The sequence below is a fragment of the Jaculus jaculus genome, chromosome 18, assembly GCF_020740685.1.
Source record: "Jaculus jaculus isolate mJacJac1 chromosome 18, mJacJac1.mat.Y.cur, whole genome shotgun sequence".
NCBI classification, from domain to species: domain Eukaryota; kingdom Metazoa; phylum Chordata; class Mammalia; order Rodentia; family Dipodidae; genus Jaculus; species Jaculus jaculus.
Window position 1 is genome coordinate 47,027,287 of NC_059119.1, and position 11,122 is coordinate 47,038,408.

General features: G+C 51.5%; 1 protein-coding gene across 2 annotated transcripts in view; it reads right to left on the reverse strand.

The window, feature by feature from the left end:
- Epas1 (endothelial PAS domain protein 1) overlaps window positions 1-10,588 on the reverse strand; it is a 101,144-nt gene extending 90,556 nt beyond the window's left edge. The window contains exons 1-2 of one of the 2 annotated variants that reach the window (XM_045137426.1): window positions 10,571-10,588; window positions 3,185-3,286 (exon numbers count right to left, since the gene is read on the reverse strand). In XM_045137426.1, the coding sequence (XP_044993361.1) occupies window positions 3,185-3,210 (26 nt within the window). In that variant the 5' untranslated portion in view covers window positions 3,211-3,286; window positions 10,571-10,588. Of the gene's footprint in view, window positions 1-3,184; window positions 3,853-10,570 lie in introns of those variants that run through there. The other variant, XM_045137425.1, reaches the window with a different exon arrangement.
- Window positions 10,589-11,122: the final 534 nt, after the last annotated feature.

Genomic DNA, 11,122 nt, shown 5'->3' on the forward strand with positions numbered 1-11,122 from the left:
AGGCATTTCAGGGCTGGGGTTAGTGTGGTGAAGACATACTAATGAACGTAATCAACCAGCATTCTGATCCTTATCAACACTCCCTATTCCTTGTGACCAGAAACGGTGGTTTGACCCTCTCTGGGCCATGTCCAGCAAGAGAAAATATTTGACTAAATGTTTTCCATGAGTCCTTGTAAGACAGCCTTAAAGGCCTCTCATCAGTATCCCCCAAAACACACAGAACTACCGCGTTCTTTTGAGCTCCGCGAAAGCTGTACAAATACACATTTAAATGCCTGAAAGGACATCGGACATCGTACATCAATTCTCTACCATCCTATATTCTTGATCATTCAATAAAAATGGATATGAAATATTGCAGGGATAGCTACTAGAAAATATACTTCACTTTCAGAAGACTGGCAATGCTTCTTTGAGTTAAAAAAAAAAAAGATACATTTCTATTTATTTTAGCAGCAGGGCAACTAAGTCCAGCTAGTGTGAGAAGGGAGAGGTGGTTTGGAAGCCTCTGGTCCCCGTAATCTGCACCTCCTCTTCCATCTCTGCCCTGGTACCAGCTACTTTTCCCAAAAGGTGCTCAAGACCTGAGCCTGGCTTTGGGACTGCACTTTGATCCCCGATGTAGCCAAGGATCTCACTCACATTCTATCTCAGCCACTCTGCAAATCGCCTACTGAAAGCGCAACTACATGGCTCTTCCTAGAATCAGACACCCCCCTGTCTGCTGGGCTTGTTGAGACCCCCTTCTCCTCTAACCGCCATGAACGATGGTGTTCTGGTTCCTTCTTTCCAAGGCCAGCCAACACTTAGAGAGCCGCTCTTAGTTAGGCTCTTCCCAAATGTTTTGGAACAAAACAATCCCACCCGCTTCTTGAAGAGCAGTGGCTAGAATGAACACTGCAAAAGTTCATTAAGTCTGGACAGAATGGCTTTTTAACAACTGCTGTTGGACTGGTCAGAATTAAGAGCTGGAAGCCCCTTGGCTCAAAGGCAGGCTCTGAGCGAGTGGGGGGAGTGAGGTTTGGAGCAGCCACCTACCCACACACACAACACAAACTTTCAATGCACTGGTCCGCAAAGTATAGTTACATCTTGGTCCCTCAAGAAGCCAGCCAACACTGCCCATTTTTGGAAAGCCAAACAGTTGCCAAATGATTAGCCCAAACAGGTATTGCCCAACTTCTCATAGGACTCTGGATGGAGAGGGGCCGGCATCTGGCCCGTAGTTCGGTAAATCAGACAGACAGACACACAGCCAGACTGGTCATCCAGGGCCACCACTGCTTGGATACAACCACGCTCAGTGGCCTCTTGATCTGCGGGGAGTCCTCGAGGCTCCCATATACAACCTTCTACCTGACAGCCCTCTCCCAAGGAGGCGCACTGCAGTCTGGTGTGCAAATAACTTTCCGCCGCCTGCTACAAGTTTCCCCCTGGCCGATTAATACACCTAAGCAAAGGACCCGGCGCCCAAACACGCGAGAGAAACTTATACTCAACACAGCTGACACGATTGCTATCTCAACCCACCTGTGACATAGACATCTTACTCTTACAGTATTCCTAAAATTCCTTGGTGGCTCAGGAGCCCAGATCTCTGCAAGAGGGGCAGTCTATAACTTGCCTGTAAATTTAGGTAGGGTTTTTTGGTTTTTGTTTTTTATTTTTATTTTTGGATTGTTCATGATTGGCTTTACAAAATGCAATGGAATCTTAATCTTTTTTCCTCGCACTTGAAGGATGCAGGACCTCAGAGCTGGCGGGAGGGGAATTCAAGGCACCTGCCCCAGTTGCTGGGATGAGACCCAGACCAAAGCAATAAATAAGTAAAGAGGAGAGAGAGAGAGAGAGAGAGAGAGAGAGAGAAAAGAAAAAAAAAAAAACCGGCTCACTCCCTTCCCCCTAGCGATTCTCCGCCGAAGGGCGCGGGCACCCGGCCAGGACGGGTGCGCTTCGCTCCTGTTTAATAATCCTTATCGGTGTCCCGAGGTGGGAGCCTCCGCTTTCGACCGGGAGAATACACAGATCCTGGCTCGGGTCCCTTAGTGAGGAAGTCCGCACAAAAGCCAATCAAACCCCAGCGCCGAGCCCGCAGAACCAACATCTCCCTTTCTCAGCTCGCAGCCCCCCCGTCGCCCAACTCCCAAGGCTCAAAAGCAGGTTCGCAGTTAGCGAGTTCGAAGCCCACCACGGGCAGTCCAGTCCTACCCACGCCGCTGCGCGGCTCGGGGTGATGGATGGGAAGAGGGGGCCAGCCCCCACCCCCCGCACACACGTTTGCTGGAGACGAGGCCTTGCAGTGAGCTCCACCCCCGCCCCCCGCAACTTGCTGGGAGAGGATCGGGTCCCACCAGACCCGGGCGAACCGAAGGAGGCGCGAGGGCAGCAAGAGTTGACCCCGGAGTCGCCTCTCACCCACTCTGCGAGGTTCGCGAGGACAGGCCTCTGCAGCTGCCCTTCTCCGTCCTCCTAGGAGTCAGACACCCGGGGACGCCCAGTGTCGCCATCCTGTCCCCATACGCGAGTATACCTGCCCCCGCAGGGCAATCCAGGTCACTACCCACTCTCTGGCGAGTCTGGTTGCGGGGTGAAGGAAGTGGATGTGTGTGTGTGTGTGGGGGGGGGTGTCTCTACAAACTTCCCCGCGTGCTGAGCCCGAAGCCGCGTCCCGGCTCGCTCCCCAGCGGGGACGCGAACCCACGGCGCGCTGCAACCGCGGTGCAGCCCCGGCCGGGGCGCGGGCACAGGAGCCCATTTGAAAAGACCCAGGGCGTCGCTTAGTGGGTGTAGAAAGGCTTGGTAGCCGCTACCCTTACAGATGAGACTAAGTCCAGGGCGTCAACCCAGAAACATTTCAACCTGCTGGTAGCCGCTGTGCCCAGAGACGGGGCATTTCCTAAGGCACCCCTCCCCACCCCAAATTCCGTATCCACCGCCCGCCTCCAACGCTGTCACCCTCCGCCTGTTGCAAGCGCCCACTGTGAGGCCACAGCAATGCATCCCCAAGCCGACACCTGTGCCCTCGCTTAAAACCCCACTTCCAGGGTGATCCGGGGCCCCCGAAAGTCTCCTGGGCACCCCCCCTCTCCCAAGCGCTCCGCACTCGCGCCCGCCCTGCGCAGTTGATGGCCACCGTTCGGGACCAGCTTTCCACGGCGCCTCGGACGCCTTCTTTTCCTACCTTTTCTTCTCCTTGTCAGCTGTCATTGTCGCCGTCGCCCTTGGAGATGCCAGGCACTTGGGGCTCCTTAGCTGGTGTGTGTGTGTGTGTGTGTGTGTGTGTGTCAAGGGGTAGGTTGGAGGGGGGGGGGAGCTGCAGCCGCTTTTTAGCTGTTGCCTTTGGCCACTCCCTGTGCGCCCAGGCAGGTGTGAAAAGTCCTGTAGCGCTCTCTCGCAGGTCCCGAATGTCCCGAGCAGTCAGGTTGGAAGGTGGAGGATGGCAGTCTAGGTGCGGAGGAGGGTGTTGGAGAGAGGTGACGGGGTGGAACCTGCCCTGGGAGGCGGGGCTGGGGGACAGGAGTGGGAGGAGGATGTCAGACGTAAAGAAGAGAAAGAGAAAGAAAGAGAGAGAGAGAGAGAGAGAGAGAGAGAGAGAGAGAAAAGCGAGAAAGGATCTCCAAGTTCACTTTTCTGGGATTTTTAAGGAAAGAGAGAAAAAGAGGGGGAAAAAAAAAAAAGGAGGTTTAAATAGCACCAGTGGGCAGGAGTCCCGGAGTGGTGGCCAGCGCGAGCGCTGAGATGACCATACAGTCTCAGGACACTGCCGAGGATTGTACGGTCGCCTCAGGAGAGCTGGGGCGGACGCCGGGGCTGCGTGCACCGGCTGCTGTCGAATGCCAGCCTCCCGCCGCTGGCCGGTCCACTTTAAAAACTCCGGTGGCCAGTGCGGAGGAGGGCGCGCTGGGGAGGGATCGGGGACGGGCCGGGGCGGGGCGCGCACGCAGGCTCCGCCTCGGCCCCTGCGCGCCCGGCTTCCCACCGCGATCCGGCCAATGGAGCGGCTCGGCCGTGACCTCGGCCTTGACCCCGGCCTGGCCCTGGGGGGGGGGGAGCTGAGAGCCTGGGGGAGGGAAGGAGGGAGGCGGGTTGGTGGGGGGGGGGGGGAGCGGCGAAAGGGCTGGCCGGTCCCGCGTCCTCCCAATCGCACGGGCCCGGAGACTTGTTTGTGAGGTCGGTGGAGAGTTTTCAAGCTGCACCCGGAGCAGTGGTCAGAGCCAGTGGCCGCGTGCGTCCCCGCCGTGTCCTTGAAAAAGGGCGGGACCGTGCGGGGTGGAGGCTGTCCTACTGCATGCTCCTCTTCCTCGCCCCTGGACCCCAGGAATAATTCTGAAGATCCACACCCCACCACCACCACCACCACCAACGCCCTGAGGGCAGTGCCGGAGCCTGGGCCAGGCGCTCTTTCTGATGGAAACGCAGCAGACCTTAAAACTCCCTGAGAAGGCCTGGGGACAGGTGTAGGTGGAACTGGGCGATGCAAACAGGGGGTGCGGGTGGGGGCTGCCCCCGTCCGCGGTGCATTTCCAAACAACCATGGTTCGATTGCCGCGGGGAGACCCCCCAGAGATGGGCAGCTTGCTCTCAGCATCCCATCACTGAGCCAGTTTCTCAGCCAGATGGAAATTAGAGAAGTCAGCCTGGTTCTGCACTGTGGTCTTGGGGTGACAGTTGACAGCTGCATCTTCCAGTCCCTGAATCCAGGCGTCTATCTAGCCGCCGCCCCCCCCCCCCCCCCCCCCCCGCGTTCTGTGGTCCAGTTACCGTGTTGCCAAGTCACTGACCTGAAGTCCCCCACAGGCAGGCATTTCTCACTCGCGAGGGGCGCGCTTCTGTCCAGGTCTTAAATACTTTCTCATTCCCTGCTTCCCTTAGGAGATCCAGCTGGGAAATCACGAGGAAGGGACTGGGGAAATCCCTAATTTTTTGAAACCTGGGGTAGGGCCCGTGGTATGAGTTGCCATGAGAGGAAGTACCACGAATTGGACGAACCTGCCACAAAATTTTACATTGGAATCACCTGCAGAAACGATGCGTGGTCCTGTTACGTTTGTTTCAACGCTGTGTTACAGAGTAACCATGTATTACAACAAGATGGGGAGGGGGATATTTCTCAGGCTTGCAGACGTACATGAAAACAGAATGGGGAGATTGGGGAAAAGACCCCAGGGAACTGATGAGCTACGAAATCAAACATCACCCCGGAACAGTGAATTCAAAGACCGCCCATTTCTCTATAGGAAGATGGTGGGTGATTTCCTTCTGCTCTCCAACTAGGGGATCCTAGTGGACACATTTGTTTGTCTTAATGGGGAAATGAAGTTGGTGGACACAGAACACATCAACTATAAGTGTTTTTACTTCTCCTGGGACGGTAAATAGAATTGTGCTCATAGTGGTGGAAAAACAAAATCTCCTGCACCTTGGCGGGCTTGAATTGCCCAAAGCAGATTCTACGGGAACCCTGAGGGCCCGAGCTGTGTTTGGCAGGTGGAAAAACAACACTTCAAAGCCACAGGGAACTTTTCAGTAGGGTTGAGGTTATGAATTAGCTTTGGAAATTTTTCTTTTTCTTTTTAAGAAGGTAAGGACTCTGAGCTTGTGTGAGGCCTTGGGTCCACTATGCAGTACACAGTCCAAAAGGAAGGGGTCACTCCAGAGCATATCAACCACATCAGTATAGTTCTTCCTGGCTGGCGAGATGGCTTAGTGGTTAAGGCGCTTGCCTGCAAAGCCAAAGGACCTAGGTTTGATTCCCCAGGACTCACATAAGCCAGATGCACAAGGTGGTTTATGTGTCTGGAGTTCGTGTGTAGCTTTAAAAAAATCTGCGATTTGGGCCAGGCATGGTGGTGCATGCCTTTAATCCCAGCACTCACTCGGGAGGCAGAAGTAGGAGAATTGCCATCAATTCGAGGCCACCCTGAGACTCCATAGTGAGTTCCAGGTCAGCCTGAGCTGGAGTGAGACCCTACCTCGGAAAAAAAAAAAAAAAATCTGAGATTTGGACAGTGTCAGAGAGATTCACCAAAAACCCCATGTAATTCCCCCCCAAAATAGCCTCAGCTTGCATAGAGCAGAGCCCAGTAGGGTCTCTGAGGATGTATTGGAGGATTCAGGTAAACAACTTTTGCAAGAAGATGAGCGTGTCAGCCAGATGCAGATGGCTCCTAATTTCTAGAAGCCGTGGAGGACTTAAGAGGGAAAGCTTTAAAAGTTGATAGTGGGGATGGAGTAAGGATCGGGGACCCTGGATTTAGAGGGGAATCTCTGGAGACACTGATGTTAGGGCCTCTGAAGGCAGGAAAGTACCCCAGAAGCAAAGGTCCCAGGGTGCTTAAAAGGAGAGCAAACTACTTGGCTCCCAACTCCTTACTGGCAAGGCTGTGACACCTGAGGAAAGTAACTAGCTATGTTAATGAGGGTTTAGAGTGAGTCTTTAGTTCCCTCTTGTCTTTGTGGACTCCACTGTTAGAAGGATGAGCTACAGATAGAGGGTTAATCTACAAACGCCGCACCTGGAATGCAGCAGGCAGGTAGGAGAAGGATGGTCTCAGTTGTCCTATCAGAGGGCCGATGTTATCCGAGCTGTGGTTGGAAATCAGGTTGGAGAGGTAGGACTTAACAGACGAGACCTCTCGAGGCTGGACTATTGAATGAACACTTGACAACTTTCAGTGTTGTTAAAAGGGGCAAGAGAGGCCCCCCAGGGCACTGAATTGAAGGAGGCACTAAGGGTCAAAAGAATGCACTTGTGGGCTGGAGAGAGAGCTTAGCAGTTAAGGCATTTGCCTGCGAAGCCAAAGGACCCAGGTTCAATTCCACAGGACCCACGTAAGCCAAATGCACAAGGTGGCGCAAGCGTCTGGAGTTTGCATGCAGCAGCTGAAAACCCTGACACGCCCATTCTCTCTCTCTCTCTCTCTCTCTCTCAAATAAATAAATGATTTTTTAAAGTGCACTTGTTCTTATCCTGTGCATATATTGACTGGTGGAATACCCACTGGGCCCTCTTCTGACCAGTTAGTTTAGGGCTGAGCACAGCATAGTCCGCAGGAAGCAGAGATGGGAAGAAGGAAAAGGCCATGGCTCGCTCTGTAGTGAAAAGCCTTTGAGTCACCCTCTGTAGTAGTTAATAGTCTTGGTCAATCTGATTGGTTTTACAATCACCCAGGGGACAAGCTACCAGGCTTGCCTGTGAGGGTGTTTCCAGGGAGGTTTGACTGAGGAGGGAAGACCCATTCTGAATGTGGGCAGCAACATCCCATGGTATGGTGGCCCAGAATGAACAAAAAGGAAAGGGAGGTCTGGAGGGATGGCTGAGCGTTTAAGGCACTTGCCTGCAAAGCCAAAGGACCCAGATTCAATTTCTTAGGACCCACGTAAGCCAGATGCACAAGGTGGTCCACGCTTCTGGAGTTTGTTTGCAGTGGCTGAAGGCCTTGGTATGCACATTCTCTCTCTCTCTTGCTTTCTCTCTCGCTCATAAATTAAATAAAAATTGTTTTTTTTTTAAAAAAAAAAAAAGAGGAAAGGGAAGTGGGGCATGGTGTTGCACACCTTTAATCCCAGCACTTGGGAGGCAGAGGTAGGAGGATCACTGTGAGTTTGAGACCAGCCTGAGACTCCATAGTGAAATCCAGGTCAGCCTGGGCTAGAGTGAGACCCTACCTCAAAAAAAAAAAAAAAAAAAAAAAAAAAAAAAAAAAAAAAGGAAAGGGAGGAAGAGCTGCTGGACAGATGGCTTAGCAGTTAAGGCGTTTGCCTGCAAAGCCAAAGGACCTAGGTTCGACTTCCTAGAACAAACGTAAGCCAGATGCACAAGGTGGCACATGCATCTGGACTTCATTTGCAGTGTCTGGAGACCCTGGCGTGCCCATTTTCTCCCTCTCTCTCTCTCCCCACCCCTCTCTGTTTGTTTATCAAGGTAGGGTCTCACTCTAGTCCAGGCTGACCTGGAATTCACTATGGAGTCTCAGGGTGGCCTCAAGCTCACGGCGATCCTCCTACCTCTGCCTCCCAAGTGCTGGGATTAAAGGCGTGCGCCACCACGCCCGGCTTTCTCTCTCTCTTTAAAAATAAAATTAAATTAAAAAGGAAAGGAAAAGGAGAAAGCAAATTGAGCTCCTGCTTTTATCTCTCTCTGCTTCTTTCTGACTGTGGGTGCAAGGTGACAAGTCATTTCATGCTCCCGCGGCCACAGTTAAAGCCATTCTCACACCACGCCCTCACCAAAATGACGGACCGGCCCCTCTGACTGTGATCCAATCACAAACTCTTCTGCTGCAGCCAGGTTCACATTGCTGGTAGAAATCACGCAGCCAAGAGCAACTTGTGGGAAAAAGAGGTTTATTTTGGCTTATAAGCTCAAGGGAAAGCTCCATGATGGCATGAGCGGAAGGTGGACATCACCCCCAGGCCCACATAAGGTGGACAATAGCAACAGGAGAGTGTGCCAAACACTGGCATGGGGAAACTAGCTATAACACCCATAAGCCCGCCCCCAACAATACACTCCCTCCAGGAGGCATTAATTCCCAAATCTCCATCAGTTGGGAACCTAGCATTCAGAACACCTAAGTTTATGGGGGACACCTGCATCAAACCACCACACCTTCCTTCCTTAAGTTGCTTTTGTCAGGCACCTTATCACAGCCACAAGAAAAATAGCTTCCCACCCCCAAACCATTCTGTGACTTTAAAAGAAGAAAATCTATAATCACTCTCTATATCCTTGGACTTCAAGACCAAGAGACCTCTATTCCTGTGCTTGGGTCCATGCCAACACTGTGAGCTCATTTCATAGATGTGTTCTGTAGGTGCTGCTAAAGTCCATCTCTTCTAGGCCCACATGCCTAAGATTTGTCATCGTTCAAAAGGGATCATGTGGGCTGGAGAGATGACTTAGCGGTTAAGCGCTTGCCTGTGAAGCCTAAGGACCCCGGTTCAAGGCTCGGTTCCCCAGGTCCCACGTTAGCCAGATGCACAAGGGGGTGCACGCATCTGGAGTTCGTTTGCAGAGGCTGGAAGCCCTGGCGCACCCATTCTCTCTCTCTCCCCTTCTATCTGTCTTTCTCTCTGTGTCTGTCGCTCTCAAATAAATAAATAAATAAAAATTAAAAAAAAAAAAAGGGATCATGTGATTTCTATTGAGGAAACGGTCCATGGCTTTTCCCCCTACTAGACTGCCAAAGTGAATCCTTGTAGAACGATTCACTATTCACACCCGCATATCTGCATCGCCAGCTACTTAGAGGCTAGAGTCTATCGATCATCACTGCTAAATCTAGGGGTGCAGCTGGAGCAATGAGAGGTGTTTACGTGTCTCATCCTCCCCTTGTCCAGCCAGCATACCATGCTGCCTCGTGGGAAGCATACGGAGCCAGCCTGGTGGGGACTGGTATTCCCTTTCTTCGAGGACATACCCCACGTGTGCACACGTTGGGTTTCCCAAATTATGAATAGGCATTCATTCGCTTTTTAAGGCTTCTGAAATCAACAGGGTTCTTTTTGAAAACTATGTATTTATTTGTAACCAGAGAGAGGGGGAGGGACGGAGTGACAGAGAGAATGGGCCAGCCAGGGTCTCTAGCTGCTGCAAATGAACTCCAGATGCATGTGGCTCTTTGTACATCTGGCTTTATGTGGGAACTGGGGAACTGAACCTGCTTCATTAGGCTTTGCAGGCAAGCGCCCTAACTGTGGAGCTATCTCTCCAGCCCAATGGGTATCTTTTTTTTGGTGGGGGGTAGGATCTCACTTTAGATCAGACTGACCTGGAATTCTCTATGTAGTCTCAGGGTGGCCTCAAACTCACGGTGATCTTCCTACCTCTGCCTCCCAAGTGCTGGGATTAAAGACGTGCGCCACCACGCCCGGCCAACAGCTATCTTTTAAGAGGTAGTGTTTCCCTTTGTCTTCCCCCATGTTATTTTTAAATTGGTCAATACCTACAACTGATACACGCCTGAGATTTTTGAAATATGGATGTCAAGAACAAAAATCACCACGTGAACAATAGGTCTGTTAAGAATTTGGTGGCGATGGCTGGGTGGATGGAAAGAATGTGAAAAGCAGGGGGAAAAAAATGTAGAGTCCCAGTTGTGTCTCCTTTAGGAGCCATAGAAGTCCAGTTTGGGCTGGCCAGGCTGCCAAGCTGGTAGGTGTGACCTCTGAGGTGATAAAGTGACACCCATGTGAGAGGAATGGCCGGTAGGAAAGACATGCTAGCCCCACCTTAGGAGAAACCATGAGTAGAAATGAAGGTGATCTGTCACTGGAAACGATGGGGACCAAACCTCAAAGCAGGGAACACCGAGACTGGCAGAGAGGAGGGACCCCAAACATTTTCCACAGCCAGTTAGCCTGGCTTTGGCCCGTAACAAGCTGCTTTAAAATGGGACATGCTTCTATTTCAGTTGCAAATACTCTAACAATGAGTATTCACTTAGTGGAAAGATACCCCTATTTCCAAAATGCAGAACACAAGAAAGATATTTTGGTTTTTGGAGTCTATATATATATATACACACACACACATATATATATACATACACACATATATATGTATGTGTGTGTGTGTGTGTGTGTGTGTATATATATATATATATATATATTTTTTTTTTTTTTTTGAGGTAGGGTCTCACTCTAGTCCAGGCTGACCTGGAATTCACTGTGTAGTCTTAGACTGGCCTCGAACTCTCAGTGGTCCTCAGCCTCCCGACAAAGGGCTGGGATTAAACACATGTGCCCCATGCCCAACTAGAGCTTTTTGAGAACAGTTTTGCTTGCTTTCTTAGCCACTGTACATACACCTCTTGGAGCAGGAGGTTTCCCATAGGAGAATCTGTTCACATGACTGTCTTTAAGAAAACTTTGGGGGCTGGAGAGATGGCTTAGCGGTTAAGCGCTCGCCTGTGAAGCTTAAGGACCCCGGTTCGAGGCTCGGTTCGCCAGGTCCCACGTTAGCCAGATGCACAAGGGGGCGCACGCATCTGGAGTTTGTTTGCAGAGGCTGGAAGCCCTGGTGCGCCCATTCTCTCTCTCTCCCTCTGTCTGTCTTTCTCTCTGTGTCTGTTGCTCTCAAATAAATAAACAAATAATGAACAAAAAATATTTTTAA